The sequence below is a fragment of the Polistes canadensis genome, unplaced genomic scaffold, assembly GCF_001313835.1.
Source record: "Polistes canadensis isolate GaletaPanama2010 unplaced genomic scaffold, ASM131383v1 scaffold_64, whole genome shotgun sequence".
Lineage (NCBI taxonomy): Eukaryota > Metazoa > Arthropoda > Insecta > Hymenoptera > Vespidae > Polistes > Polistes canadensis.
Genome location: NW_014569611.1, coordinates 124620 through 140777, shown reverse-complemented (window position 1 = coordinate 140777; position 16158 = coordinate 124620). Strand labels below are relative to the sequence as shown.

At 34.9% G+C, this 16158-nt stretch overlaps 1 protein-coding gene across 5 annotated transcripts in view; it reads right to left on the bottom strand.

Moving 5' to 3' along the window:
* The window catches only part of LOC106786062 (nucleolysin TIAR), a 234241-nt gene that overhangs the window by 128369 nt on the left and 89714 nt on the right, over nt 1-16158 (bottom strand). For 2 of the 5 annotated variants that reach the window (XM_014747061.1, XM_014747060.1), the window contains exon 1: nt 13528-13932. The exons of 2 other annotated variants lie outside the window; for them this stretch is intronic. In XM_014747061.1, coding sequence (XP_014602547.1) covers nt 13528-13705 — 178 coding nt within the window. In that variant the 5' untranslated portion in view covers nt 13706-13932. Of the gene's footprint in view, nt 1-13527; nt 13933-16158 lie in introns of those variants that run through there. One more of the 5 variants, XM_014747064.1, reaches the window with a different exon arrangement.

Here is a 16158-nt window from a genome sequence, read left to right as displayed (position 1 = left end):
AAATAGAAAGGGGGATGAAAAGAAAGAAAGAAAGAAAGAAAAAAAAACAGGAAAAAAAGGAGATGAGAGAAAACAAAAAGAGGAACGTGAATTTTCGAGAGTGTATTTATTTACGTAAGCTCGTATTGGCGAAATAAAAAATTTATTATCTTTATTGGCGAGGCGCGGAAAAGCAATCAGGACGGATCAGCTGACGAGACCTTCCGCGTAATGCTTTGTGACTGCGTTAATAATGATGTTCTGTGGGAAGAGATCGTGAAACGAATGTACGAACGCTCGTTACAGGACGAGCATTCGAAAATGTTTCTCGGCAAAAGCTGAAGTACAATCATGAAAGTGAAATCACGTTGACCGATGAACAAAACTTCTACCATGTTCTAAATATCCGTCAATTTCATTAAAATACGAAGCTCTTAATGATCGCTAAGTAAATAGCTTAGGATTGTTTTTCTGATTAACGTTAATCCTTTTTCTTATTTTTTTTTTTTTTTTTTTCATAAAAAAAATTCAACTAATTTCTTCGAAATCTTGAAAATTTCTATACGCAAGGTTTGAAATAAAAAAAAAAAAAAAAACAGAGTAGTGGAATATCGAAGAGAATGTTGAAACTAAATTGGAACTGTCCAAAGTTAAATGTTTCTTCAGTAACTTGTTGCAAATGGTATGCAGCTGTGTGACGTTGTTGCATAAGCACCGATGCAGTTTTTCACGTTTCTTCGTAATTTTAGCGTAAGCTCTTTAATTTTCACGAAGGCTTAACAAGTTTCCGTCCTGGTTATGTGTAGTCAGAGATTTTTCGTTTTACCCTTTTCTCTTTTAGGAACGACGTAAACCCTTTTTCACTCCCTTTCCTTTCTACCCTTTGAGCGTACTAAAGCTCGACGTCCGTTCTTGTCGTTGGAGCCACGCTGCGTTGATTCACATCTCCTACCATTTCCCTTCGTTACTTTATACAGCGTGGTTTATAAATCACTATTACTTTATAAATAGGAGGCGCTGATTGTAATAAAGTCTGACGACTAGTATGAGGATACTGCAGCATCCACCTAATGGTAGGGTAAAGATAATAAAGGTTCATCGAGGCAATTTATAGTGCTTACATTTTGAGTAACGTATTGTAATTCTCTTATTTCTGTGGTCCTTCCAAATTTTTAAGATTAGATAAAAATATCATCTCTCTCTCTCTCTCTCTATGAAGTTCATCGATCTCTTTTTACTCAGTCTCCTTTTGTTTTTTTTCCCCCATCCTTTTTTCCCTATTCACAAAAGGGTACCGTCGACAAGATCGAAATGCGTTTTATTCAACGAAAAATCGTTATCGTGTCGGTAGAGTCATCGAATGTACATAGTACATAGATTAGATACGTACGTAGGGTACGTATGTATGAGACCGTACGATATGTGATTTATATGTGGCTACGGATCGCCAGATAACCGAATTTCCATATTATCTATAGATGAAAAAAAAAAAAAAGAAAAAAGAAGAAGAGGACGCACAAATGAATCAAGATCGATGAGCTTTTAATCTTGTTCCTCTATTCGAGAAATTACAATCAAGAAAAGAAACCAACTGTGGCTATCATTTAAATTTGCCCATATTTTCCTAATAAAAATAAACGATGAAACGGAAATATATAATATAATAAAATAATTTATAGTTAACTCGCAAAAACAAATTCGATAAAATGGATTAAATAAAATGGGATGCCTCTATATATATATTTGGATTAAATCATTTCAAATTTAATGTCTATCGGGAAGATTGTGTAATCCAGAACTTATGTCACAACGAATTTAGGATCAGACCGATTCGCTTCGGCACAAAGAGACTTGGTAGAAAGGGGCAAACGGGCTTGACGCTAATTGCATAGTTCCGATGGACGAGAGAAGAAGGGTCCACCATATCTCTCTCTTCTCCTTCTTCTTTCGTCTTCTCTATGGTATCATCAACAAAGACGGTTTAATCTGTTCCGCGCTATCAGCCAAGCTGCTCGCGCGACGAATGACAATGGCGGTGGGCAACAATGGTAAAAGAAAAGGACGAGACGAGACGAGACGAGACGAGAAGATGGAAGAAGAGATGAAGATGAAGAGAAAGAGAAAAGACAACCAGAGTGGAGTAAAAGAAAAAAACTAGTGGCGTTGCGGGACGGGGGAGGGAGGACTTGGTATTAGGTCAGTCACGTCATCTAAAAGTGAAAGAGACATAAGAAAAGATAAGAGAATAAAATATATTAAAAGAAAAATGTTAATCTTTGACGTGTGCTTTCAAACTCTGAAATTATTGGTGCTCGTATGCAACGCGGCGAAGGAAGAAGAAGAAGAGGGCGGCTGTCTCTTTTTAAGAGTTAGAGAAGGAAGTTGTGAGAGAATAGGTGCTGCCGCCGCTTGGTTCTGGACGGGCCGACAGCTTCTTACGGAACTACGGGAGAGAATTAAATGGCAAAATATCACTCAGAGCGGCGCACCGAACGCGGTATCTGCAAGCTCCGGTATTTGAGAGAGAACGATGGCTTTTACGTGACTGAAATATTCTCTCGTAGCGAGTCGTAGGTAAGGATAGGAGAAAGGACGTCTTAGAGAGGCGAGAAAACGAGATAGAGTAGAGAGAAAGAGAAAAAGAGAAAGACTGTCTTTCTTTGACTCTCTATGTTTCTGTATGTGTTATAAGGATTCTCGCAGGATGCAGACTAAAAATATGTCCTTGTAGGAGAATAATCCTTTCGAGATGCACGTCTCGTGAACTTACCTAACAGTGTCCTTGTTGCTCGTAGCTCTGATAAGAAGGAGAGAATTAACTTAGAAATTTGTTTCGTAGGTAGGGAAAGGAAACGTGAATCTTCCTTTGAGAAAAACGGATGATCCGTCGTAAAACGTTGCCCGTTTCAACGCTAACGATGACGATGAAGAAGAAGGTGGAAGACGTAAAAGAAGTAGACGACGATGAAGAAGAAGAAGAAGAAGAAGAAAAAGGATACGAGGGATAGGGGAAAGGTTCGTTCATGATTGAAAATATTTATCGAAAACTTTGATCGTGAGCGCGAGGATCTTCGTTATCGGTAGGTCAAGCGAAAAATTGAGCGCGCATTCACCTAAGGCAACAGTAACAGCTATGGTGAGATGCTGTTGGTGGATGGCTAGGTGGCCGTCGGTGAAGATTAAAAGGTTCCGCGTGAGTGGCGCAAAGAATATACTATATTCCCTAGGAAAAGAGAAGGTTTTCAGAGCGTGCGCCCGAACGTGCTGCCTCTCTTTGAGCCGACGTATTAATTACAGCTATATTTCTATTTTCTTGTTTACGGATAATTTGCGAATAACTCGAGTGTTAATTAGTGGCCTGCGGTAAGCGAACGAGCGAGTGAGTGAGTGAGTGACGCGCTGCTGTTCTATTTCTTTCTCTTTCTCTTTCCCTCTCTTTGAGCCCTACACATTCCTCTTATCCAACCCTATACGGTCTTTCTTTCTCAACCTTTATCCCTTTTGCTCGTTTTACAAGGCTACAACTTATACTCGATTTATTCTTCTTTAGATTAATTGAAAAATATAATAAAAGTATATTTCAATATACCGTCATGGTTTCTAAAGAAAAGTTTTCTTACCTGATCGTAAGTGAATTTGATGTTAGACGAAAGTTGTAAAAATTAAAGTTACATAGGCTTTAACAAGGCTCTCATTACACTTTGTTCCTCGAGAATGTTGTAAAAGGGACGTTTAGAGTCCCCGGCGTTTAGAACGAATGAGAACCAAGAAGGGCGTGCTATTGTTAAGGCTTGTGGATCGTTCGTAAACGTGGAGAAGTCCGATAGTAAACTTGTTATCTCTGTCCCAGCCGCGTTATCACGACGCGCAGCCTGTATATATCAGCTGTCACAATTTTCCCATGTAACGCTTTACAACGCTTCGTTAAACGATAGGACTTGTCTCAAAATGTTCCACGGGTTTTCTTTTTTCTTTTTTTCTCTTTTTTTTTCTTTTTTTTTTTTATTGTTCTTCACATTCACTCGTTCGTTTTCTCAATATTTTCTTTTTCTGTAATTTTTGGTTTCTATCTTTTATCTCTATCCTTCTCTATCATTTCCTTCGTTATTCCTTGTTTTATCAACTTCCGTTTCGCGGTATCCAAGAGAAATCTCATTTCACCGGGTTGCGTCGTAAGCGAGCTGCATTTTCACATTTAACGAGCGCCTACGAAGAATAACGTAACGTGCTTAAATTAACAATTACGAGCTAAACGGCTGGTAATTAAGCGACGGCTTCTAGGATAGCAGCAAGAACGGCTTAAGCCAAGGAAACGAATCTGTGAAATAGGGTTGTGTATGCTCGGCCACGGGGATGCGTAAAATATGGGAGAGTAATAAAGAAAGGAAATAAATGGAGAAACGGAAGAACACAAGAGAGATAGGGCTTAGAGGAAAAGGGAGAAAGAAGAAAGGGAAAATGAGAAAGATAGAATGAGATAGAGAGAGAAAGAGAGAGAGAGAGAGAAAAGGAGAGAAAGAAAGAGAAATAGAGAGAGAAGATAGACGAGGATGAAGAGCACGAATGCTTTTGACGGGAGGTTAAGAGGTACCTACAAAGTGTGCAAGGGTGTATAAATCATATCCAGAGATCTAGGAGAATTTGCAAGTTAATTCACCTATGCCTTTCGAGATCAGTCTACATTTTTAATACCCTTCGACCTGTGAAATCTCTCTGTGAATAGTTCAATTCTTATCACCGATCTTATCCAATTCTCTTTAAAATTCTTTTTGTATTTAACCGAGAACAACGAACTAAGCTTTTCTTATATATAAACAGCATAGTTTGAAGAAATAAATAATAATTAAAGTAAATCTTTTTTCACATGTAAAGTGTACTCTAATCCGATTAATAAACACGTATACTTATACGTATCTACATTGATAAATATATAGTTAAAAAAGAAAAAGAAGATCTCGAGCAAGGATCAACGGAATACTAATGCGACTTCAGTTCATGGTATTAGCGTTCAATTTGCAACACGATCGATAAAAAAACATAATTTTTTTGTTCGACTATTCGACGTTATGCTGGTTTTCTTTTAGTAAATGCCAACGGATTGGAACCTGATCGTATCGTTGATTTTTCACGTTGGTACGTGGTAATTTTTTGCATATCTCTCTTTTTCCATTTCTCTTTATTTCCAATTATTTGACGATTTTCAAATAGAAATGACTTCAAGTTTTAATTTCATAGAATATGAAATTACCAAACGTATATTTCAGTAAAATTCTGTCGTTGAAAAATGAATGAAGATGGGTTAAAGAAAAATAGAGAAAGAAAAAGAGAAAAAAAGAGAGGGATTGTTCTTGTTATCGGTTGCAAATATACTGTGCAAGCCTTTCGTTTGTAACCACTAGCTCCTTTTCAGCAAACGAAAGGAAAAAATGCATAGGCGGCTTCTACTCTCTCGTAGTTACTACCTTTGCTGACGTTGCTGTTTGTATCGGAACCTACAATAAACGATCATCAAACGGAATCTCCCTTCAGTTATGGTCAATACCTCGTACCTGTTGGTTGAATACGTTTCAGTCCTCTGCTCTCACCGCTTTTATCACTTTTCTCGGAGATTATTTTTGCAGATCAATAAGAGAAGCATCTCTCTCTCTCTCTTTATCTCTCTCTCTCTCTTTATTATCTCTCTCTCTCTCTTTATCTCTCTCTCTCTCTCTCTCTCTTTTTATCTTTCTGAAAACTGTAACTGTGTTCGTACCGACAACGTTTCAGGCTTCTATTTAGTTGGGGATGCTACATTTATAAAACGAACAAGCATGTATATACGTGCTTGGGTTCTTAGTTGGAAAGTTCCTGTTGCAAACTTTCTTCGAAATTTCAATGCATAAATGGATAGATAGATAAATAGGCAGATAGATAGATAGATAGAAAGATAGAGAGAGAAAGAGAGAAAGAGATTGCAGAAAAGGATGAAACATGTTGGTCACGAATAAAAGTAGAGTTTCTTAAGGCCTTACATACGTCCAGAATTTTCCAAAAATCGTTTTTTTTTTTTTTAACAGATTGTTATTCTCTATAGTTTATGGTTTACTTTTGTGTAAGTCGATTACAAAAATTCCCCATAAATTCAAAGTTATGGTAGAAAATGTGACTGCCCGACGAGAGTTTAGTGCGCGCAAATAGCTGTCCCCTTTGTTTGAGACACTTAAAACTTTAAACGCGTTTTTCTCGAAACTACTTTTTCCATCACAGTCGGCATGATAACTCATACAATTTTTAATATTTTTTAATGCGATTTTTTTTTTTTAAATATTTGAAATCGTTTTTTCTATAGTTGTCGGGCGAGCTGGATTTCGAAAACTTTGATTTAAAAATTTGATAAAAATAATTCAAGTGTAAAATTGATGACGTAAAACGTATATTTTTTTTTAAACTGCCATAAATTACTAAATTTTTTCCGAAATTCGAAATTCCGGCTCGACAAACATAACTATAACTTTATTTTACAACAATTTTTTTTTACAATTCTGTAGATCGATCAAAATTTACCGGAGATATAATGTAAATATCGTGGAGCAACTATTTTTTCTTACTGTTGTGGATTACGTGATTTTTTATATAGTAATTTTTGTAAAACTAAAGTGAAATAAAATTTTGTAGGAAGTTTTAATACAACTAAACAATGTGCACTAATTATTTTTATCAATTTCTATTGTTATCATTACTAATAAAAATTTTTTTTCTTTTTGCGCATTTTTGGTACTGCTAGACGTATGTAAGGGCCTAAAATGATAATACAATAATTGGTATTTCACGATTACTCGAAGGAATATAAAAATATGCCTTATTAGACGACAACGCCTTTCAAATGTAACACAGAGATGGTACCTTTTTGAAAACAAGTTATGCAAGTCGTTTTGCGACTGGTCTATACCATATCTTACGCCTCAGGGAGCAATACCATAGTCTGACCTCGCAAATATCTGACGATATCTTATATATATATATACTTTTCGTGCCGAGAAAATTGGACTGTTATTTCGAACGTCAAAGAAAACGCAGCTTCGCTAAAGTTCTTTCTGTTTTTCTATTCTATTATTTTTTCCTTCTTCTATCGATTTTTTTCTTTTTGCGAACCTCACACAAAAAAAAACAAAGAGATTTGCCTTCTCTTTCAAATTTTCGTCAAGATTCAACTAGCGTAGAATTCCATTAGAGCAGTCGTACTCAAACTGCGGCCGGGCAAGCTTTAAATGCACGATCCGAACAAGCAAAATCATGAATTTATCTAATTTTTTTTCTTTTAACGGGAAAAATTGACTGACGGGTACAATTGAGTAAACCATATCCCAATTTAATCAAAACTTTAACGAATTCGTGACAATACCAAAAATAACGTTAATGTTTCAATATATCTACGTTTAAATAAGACATTTATTTTTTATTACTATTCACTACTTTTTATTAATCATCATTATTTAAATAATTTTTTCGAATCGTGGGGTTATCCAGTACCGTTTGGTGTAGGAGACAGACTGATGTGGTCGGTGAAGGATAAAGATTGAATACCTCTGAGTTAAAGAATCAACAGAAACACATACCTAATATTGTAAGTATAAGAAATAATAATTTAGTATTCAAAGAGAAGTTTTTTTTTCTTGTTACTTCTTGAACGAAATTAATGTAACGAAAAGAAGGAATTTGTTCTCGCGTAAAGAAATCTGGTAGTCTTTAGAAATATAACGTTAACAAGGTATTGTTTGTACTATCAAAGCGTGCGTTTCTTTACGATCGCATCGTATTGGCTTAGACGGTGGTGCTTCTGTTTTAATTAAGATAAAGCCAATAATTCGATCGGCGAAGCATCGACCGACACGGTTTGTGTTATAAGCAAGGATAGACTCGCTTTTATGCTCGTTCACTATCAGGAACGATCTACATGAAAGCCGATAAAATGAGTTCGTTTGTATTTAACGCATCCGAGCGAGATCGTTTAGTAATTTCGAAAAGTAGGCCTCTCTCTACTTTTACCCACTCACCTACTACTTGCATTAGCTTTTTTTCTCTTTCTCTTTCTCTTTTCCTTACTCTCTCTCTCTCTTTCTCTAGTACGCGATAATCATAGCGGTCCTATCGTTTGAGAAAAGTAGAAAATTAAGCAAGCTTTCGAGTAGCTCGTATCGATCTATAAATGGCCGCGTTTACGGGCGTACTGAATAAGAATAAGAAGTAAGGAGAGAAAGAGTATAATGAAAAAAAAAAAAAAAAAACAAAAAATAGAAGTCTTAAATAAAATCGGAGCTTGTTAAATTATTACATGCAATTATATTATATTACTATGTACGCCACTTAACGATTTAACGATCCGTCATTCCCTTTGTTCCGGTGGACTTCGTAAAATAATATATTATAAACGTAACTGGAAATTAATAAAAAAAAAAAAAAATAACGATTATAGTATTGTTACGTAATATGCAATCGGTTAAATGACAGGTAAAGGTTCTATCGGAGAAGGTGTTCAAAACCGATGTGAAAACTCCTATTCAGGAAGTAAGTAGGCCACGCGTGGCGTATTGGAAAACTTTCCAGACATTTCGTTGACTTCAAATTTATATCGTCGTGTTTTCTCACCTCGAACGAGAGAGAAGATAAGTATTACGATGATAGACCGTCACGATTTTTCTCCCTTTAAACTTGTCACGTTTAACGCGCCGAACTGTGTTGTCGTAGTCTTATGTGTAAAGAGGGCAAACTAGATTTCGAATATTTCTTCTAAAATGAAAATGAAATGAACGAAAAAGTGATTGTTTTCTTTCGTAATATATATGTTAACGTCAAAGACGAAAATCAGTCATTGCTAGTAATTCTTCGGCATTACTATGAATGCAAAGAGTCTTCAGAAGAAGTCGGAAATAAGACTTTTTGGTTATTTAAATGTTTTTTAGTATTAGAATCAATTTATTCTCCATTTAAGTAAAAATAATACGAAGTAAATTTGTATATAATATACTTCGAATATTAAATATAAGTTTGACCCGATATTATATTAGATGGAAATTGTTAATTGAAAGTACGTAATCAATGAGTGGTTAAAAACGTTAAAACAAATATATTTTAGTTAAAACAATCCTAAATATTAATAGAGTACATTAGAGTATTAGACATACCTTAAATGATCGTTAATTAATTGAAAGAAATGTATATTGTAGTCTCGAAGTACGAAGCACAAGTTCAACGCACCGTTCTCTTCAAAATCCAACAGTAAACTGATTTATTGTCCTCTGTGAAAGGTTTTTTATTGAATGTTGTTTATATGACTTTCCGAATATTATTTTCGTTATACATGCATATATATGCATATATGTAGCCTTCGGAAAGTCATGTAAACAAGAATCAATAGAAGAATTTTAACCGACTTTCATAGAGGACAATGAGCCAGTCTAACAGTGTATTTCGAAGAGGACGGTGCGTTAAATTTATATTCCGTGCTTTTAAACTTCAAGATACATTTTCTTCGATTAATTAACAATTATTTGAGGTATGTCTAATAATTTAATGTACTCTATTAATATATTGTGGATTGTTTAAATTGTAATATTATGTAATTTTTAAACAAACGTACTTTATATTACTCATATTTTAATTCTAATACTAATACTAAAAGACATTTAAATAACAGTAAAAAACAAAGGATAATCAATTGTTAAACGCGAAAAAATTGAGTTGAAAAATTTCCTCTGTTTTTATCAACATGTACGATTTTAAAATACACATTCTTTTCGTATTTGTATAATTAACTTGTTATGAAAAAAGTTTTCAAGTTAAACTTATTACATATGTAATTAAAGTATGCTAATGTATTTAGTTTTATAAATTTTCTTTATTTCAAAAACACTATATATATAAATAGTTTTCAAATAAAAATCTATTAACCGTAACGTTGTACAATTATAAGGGATACTCATTGTACATGTTACCCACATAATACAACGAATGATTAACCTCCGTGAGAATTTTTTTAACAGCTATCAAAAAATAAAGGAAGGAAGACGAGGAAATAAAAATGTGAATAACATTTCGGTTGCTCGTGAAACAATCTAATTAGCCCATAAACCGTCAAAGTAAACTCAAGAGTAACAGTAGTTTGTTGTAAAAACGTTCAAGTGAGAAAGAGAAAATATGAGAAAGAGATATAAAAACAGTACGGGCTTTTGCAAATTAGCGAGGCGCGAGTTTACCGCGAAATTCGTCTCTTCGCACTAGACTCCTCCTCCCCCTCCCTCTCCCTCCCAACCCCACATTGCCGTTGGCAAGCTAGCCCCACGGCTTGGCTTTTAAGTGAATATATAAAGTAATAAGATTGATGACGCGCACATTTCGCGATACGCGTATATTAACTCTTTCTTTCTTCCTTTTCTTTTCTCTTCTTCCTCCTCTTCTTTCTTCAACTTCACCGCGAAAATGGCGATGCAAAATCGTTCATGACTCGCTAATGTTTTATAGCTGTTCTTGTTCCCTGCGCAAACGTTGATAGATCGTTTTGTTGACCAACAATGACGAGACGAAGAAGCTCGTACACGTTCGTTCTTTCTTCAAGAAAATGAAGAGAAGGGATAGGGATGAAGATGAAGATGAAAATGAAAAAAAGAAAGAAAAAAGGGTCGATGGACGAAGATAGAGAAAGATAGGGGTGGGTGGGGAGGGGGGTTAGATTGAGGAAGAAAAAAAAAGTGAAAGAAAGGAAAAGATAAAAAGAGAACGATAAGTTAAAAAGAGAGAAAAAGAGAGAGAGAGGGGGGGGCGGAGAGAACAGAGAAAGAAGGAAAACAAATAAAATAAGAAGAGGAGGATGATGAGAGGGTGTTAAGAGAGAGGGTGGAAGAAACGAGGCGAGGTTGCTTAGTTTGTAGGGTATCTGCCTATTATTCACGGAGATAGGTAGAAGGATGGAGAAAGAGGGAGAGAAAGGAAGATAGAAAGATCTAGCTCGATCTAGGAGAGCCCGGGGTGAGGCTAGACTTAGAAAGGTGAGTTAGGGGTTCGTGGCGAATTCTTATAAATCAAAACAGACACGCTATCCCGTCTCATAGGGTGCTTCTACACTTTCCTGCGGCTAGCACCTTCTGTGCCTTTTTCTTATTGCCTTGTCTCGTTTGTCCAAAGAGAAAAAAAAAAAAAGAAAATGAGAAAGGATGAGGGAGACTCGAAGGAACGTCGTCCTCGTGTGAGATTCGTGTTAAGCGATGACAAAAATCTAAGCAAAAAAATGTAGCATCGTGGAATAAAGAAGAACGTGGGTTTATTGCGTTGTTCGTATTACCCTCGAACATATTTCTTTCTATGACAATGTTGTGCTTGTCAAAAGAAGTAAGAAAAAATGAAGGATATCGTTTTGGAAATGTTTCGTGATCGTGCCTCGTATATCCTTTTCTTTTATATCCGAAATATTGTAATAATGCATTATAAATCGTGTATCCATTAGATATATATATATATATATATATATATATATCTTTTATAATTGTTTACGATTCGTTCATATTACCACAACTCATTTAGTCGAAAAATATTTCTTCACTCTTAACTCTTGGAAAAAAAGAAAAAAAAGAAAAAAAAGGAGCCTCGGCAATGCGATACTAATGGCCTGAAATCTCACCTATTTTTTCGCTGCATTTCTCTCAATGTTAATCGGATTGTGGCACGCGATCAGAAAAATTCTCCCATCAAGACTAGACTAACCCTCCCATTATGGAACGTATGGGCACCAATTTGCCTCTTTCTTTACCAAGAACCGGTTATTTTGACGTTACTCGTTCATTGCGTCAATGGAACAGGAATATATCCTTGTCGTATTTAAAGTTGCACACGCGTAAAACCTTACCTACGGTTATCGCGTATGGTCTTAACTACGACAGAAATAAATTGTTATTCAGGAGCATACGCGTTACTGAATAAGTACCTATTTACGTATATACATACATACATTATTTTTGCAAGATGTACGTAAGAAGAAAAACATTCACGAAGGGAAACGACGTGTCTCGGGTAATCGTTAAAAAAATTATCGTATAGAACAATAACTCGATAGAGATAGATTATCTTTCCATGAAAATAAGTTGTAATAAATTTGATAGACACTCGTTACAAAATGGATAAAACGTAGCAGACAGTTTTAAAAGTAGCCAGCTTCCCTTCGTACATTTTTTTTCTCTTTTTCTTCTTCTTCTTCTTTTTCTTCTTGTTCTTTTATTACCGTGTTCTCTCGAAGATAATCTTGTTGCACACGCGTATAGACGAGAAAACACGCGCGCGTCTCTTTTCCTGTCATGATGGGCGTCGAGAGAGGCGCTTTCCTCGGCACGATATTTACGAGCTAAGTAAACTAAGTTCGGTTGAAAGTTTTAGCCTACTCTGCAACCGTCAGCCCATCTCTATCTCTTTTCCCTTTTATATTTACACCTTTCATTTGCACCCTTCTTTCAACGTTAATATAATATTTACACGTGGAAGAGAGAAGCACCCCACCGGTTACTTTGCCTTACGCGTGGCACAACTTTTTTTTACCTACCATCTGATTTAACCTGTTTTATAGTTTACTAAGTAACTTGATTTTTACTTTGATTAACGTGCGTATTGTATTTATAAACGTAAAATTATATAAATAAATATTAAAAGTTTTTCTTTAATTGAATCGATATCAAATTTGTATCCTTATCATTTATGTAGGAGTGGTAATAGTAACTTAAAAAGATCCATGAAAAAAAAGAACATAAGATTAATGGCTGACAGTCGGTGGGAAGAAAAAGTATGTGTACGAAAATACGTTGTAAAATGAAGAAGATCGTTCGTGATAACGTTTGTGATTTAAAATATGTTCGTTAACAAGAAGTACAGGTAACACCGATTTGTCGCTAATGAGAAATCATATAAATGAGCGGTGAAAAAGACTGCGGGGGAGTAATATAACGAACGTATATCGGATCGGTCGGAAAAGGAAGTCGAATTAAGTCGAATCACTTTAGCGAGTAGCGTTTATTTCTATCTTCTGTTTTATTAAGTATTTCATAGTAGAATTAACCTTGGTGTTCATTACACACCGTTACACCGAACCCAATCCTACATTTATATACACACATCGCAGTTCTTATCTCTTATATGTAAAAAATATATCATTTATTTTCAGCCATAGATCATTAATTAATATTTATGTTAATCTAAATTATTGTGCGTGTTCGTCGAACAAACTTTTAAGTTTTTTATTAATACTTTCACACATTATTATTAATGCATTATATGGATCAAAGCTGATTTTTCTTGGATTGTTTATGAAATGTTAAACAACGTAAATTAAATGAGTTAATTTGGCATAAAATAAACGATATTAAATAATAATAGAAAATTAATGTTCGATATGAAAGAGGAGACAAATTTAAGTTTTATTGAGAATTCAGTTAAAGATGATAAAGAGAAAAGAATGAGAAAGAATATAAGATAGAAAAAATAAGTGATTAAAAATATATAAAGAAGAAAAAGAGAATTTAGAGAAAAACTTACGGGGGTTCTGGACGTGTACGGGAGACGGAAGGTTCGCTCGCGTGCCATCGAGCGGAGAAGGTATCTTGGCGTGCAAGGTTGCAAGGCACGAGTTCGCCACGTCATAGATGAGATAGGCACCATAATATCGGCCCGCACTGCCCATTTTCAATTTATTCTTACTCGGCACCAACGCCATTTTTGACCACCGTTTACACACATACGGCCACTTTTCTCGCGATCAGCGAGCGAGCAAGTTGTCAATAGTAAAATGACGAAAACCCCATTTGTTAATCAAATTTCCGTTTATTCGAAATAACACACAGTAACGTTTAAATATGTTATGTGAACTCGATATTATTATTCTTTATGTCTTCTTCTCGTCTTCGCGGACATAACGTGAATCACACGTTCGTATTATAACACACTAACTACTATGAAGAAACTTGGTATTTTATTTTTAGATTAAATTAAAGTTCCAACGTGTTGCCGATGCTGCTTAAATCGATTATTTATTATCTAAAAATTATACGTACAAATTTTTTTTTTTTTAATGACTCGTTTTCTTTTTTCTTTTCACAATTACTGGATATATTTTTTCTAAAAAAAAATCTTGCAATATTCGCTCGCTAATCTTAATATTTTCTCACAGTTACTCGCAATATTTTCTAAAACTCGACTGATTCTCATTGGTTTTTCCTAACCAAATTCAAATTCACACTCGATGATATTTATATTATTTAAATATATTTATATTATTTAAATATATTTATATTTATATTTATTTATATATATTATTCTTGATATTTAGCACACACGCTTAAGTTAAATACACACCTACGTACACGTACACTTACACTCAACGATACTTACTTGACCAAGGATGAAAGAATATCCAAACCTGACAAACAGATGCACACAACCGAACTAACGATCTCTCTCTCTCTCTTCCTCTCTCTTTCTATTACTTACTACACTACTTATCAATTATAGATTTCGAAACGACATTAATAATGAATCGATGCATTGATATATCCATTTAATCGTTAGTAAATATAAAAGAAAAAAAAAAAAGAGGAAAAATGTCGATTAGCTTTTTACAATATGATTTTCTATCTAAATGTTTTTTGAGAAGATTAAATGCTAGGAAAATCGTTTGTCGCTATTGGTCACAGTAAGTAAGTGTTGTTCCGTTACGTCATCGAACGATTTCATCCAATTCGTTTGACTCGAATAAAACGTTTCTTTGTGGATATTAGCTACTATTCGATGAAGTTGAGTTCGTTTAATCTCATCTTTTGCTTTGTCTTCTCCTCGAGAAGAAGATGTTACTATCGCTGATCGACGATACCCACTGTTACTAGATAGATGGATAGATAAAGAGAGTGAGAGAGAGAGAAACAGAAGGAGGAGGAGGAGGAGGAGAGGATATTCTTGGTTCCTTGGGAAGACCGAAGAGAAACTTTTCGACGACTTTCCGTGAATCCTCCTCTCTCTTTTTCTCTTCTCCTTCTATCTATTTCTATCTTTTTCTTTCAACGAATATTTTTCACGGTAGATCAAACTCCTCGTACTATCGCTCGTATACCGTTGTAGCTGTCTGCTACTTGAATAAATTCGTGTACCGAACGACCTTTTTGAACTTTTCGAAGGTCCTTGTAAAAAGAAACAAGAGTAGGAGGAACCCCCCCAAAAAAAAAGAAAAGGAAAAAAAAAACACAACACAAAACTCCGAAACTATTTTCTTCGATATTTAAAATTTGTGAAGACCACAAAATAAAAGAGAAATATTTCGTTGTTCGAACGAGTTCTTAAGAAAAATACATAGAAATAAAATGAAACTAAACTAAACTAAACTAAACGAAAATGGCAGAAAAATCGGTCGACAAATTATGAAGAAAAAATTCACTTTGTTTTACGTATTTTTTGTTTGTTTTTTTTCTCGCGACGAGACTTGATTTTTTTCGGTAGCACGTTTCACGAATAAACTTATTGTTAGAAGAACGATGATAGTCTTCGTCGTCGTACGAGTGGTGGTCACTTGTTCTATATTTGCTTATACGCAAGCACGCACGCATGTTGTGTTGTGTTGTGGGTTGGGCAAGTCGAACGGAAACGGTGCGGTTCTGTGGAGCGGAAGTTTCGAACGGAAACGTCACGAGTCAACGAGCGTCTCTCTGATTACGCTTCTCGCAATCTCGAGCAAAGATAACAAAAAAAAATCCTATAATTTGTGTTCAACAGTAGTCGACTATTTTCGTCTTTTTATAATTTTATATAGCTATTTAAATAAATAAATGTATATATATTTATTTTAATTATTTTATATAGTACGTATATGTGTGATGTATATAGAAGCAAATACATACATATGTATGTATAATGTATATGTTCTTCAAATTTCTTCGTTTAGTCTTCATCTGGCTTCCTTGTGCAGTCGTCGTCGAAATGCGATATCTCGAGTAACTGCTCAAGGACAATTTCTTGAAGAACTGCTTTGTTTTGTTTTCACGCATGGTTACCGCGGGACTCTTGGGAGGCGGCTCTCGATAAATAATCTTTTATTTTCTTTTCTCTTATATTTTACAAGAGCTGTTTTATACTCTCGTAGTTCGAGAGGAAGGGGAAGACATAAAGATAGAGAGAGAGAGA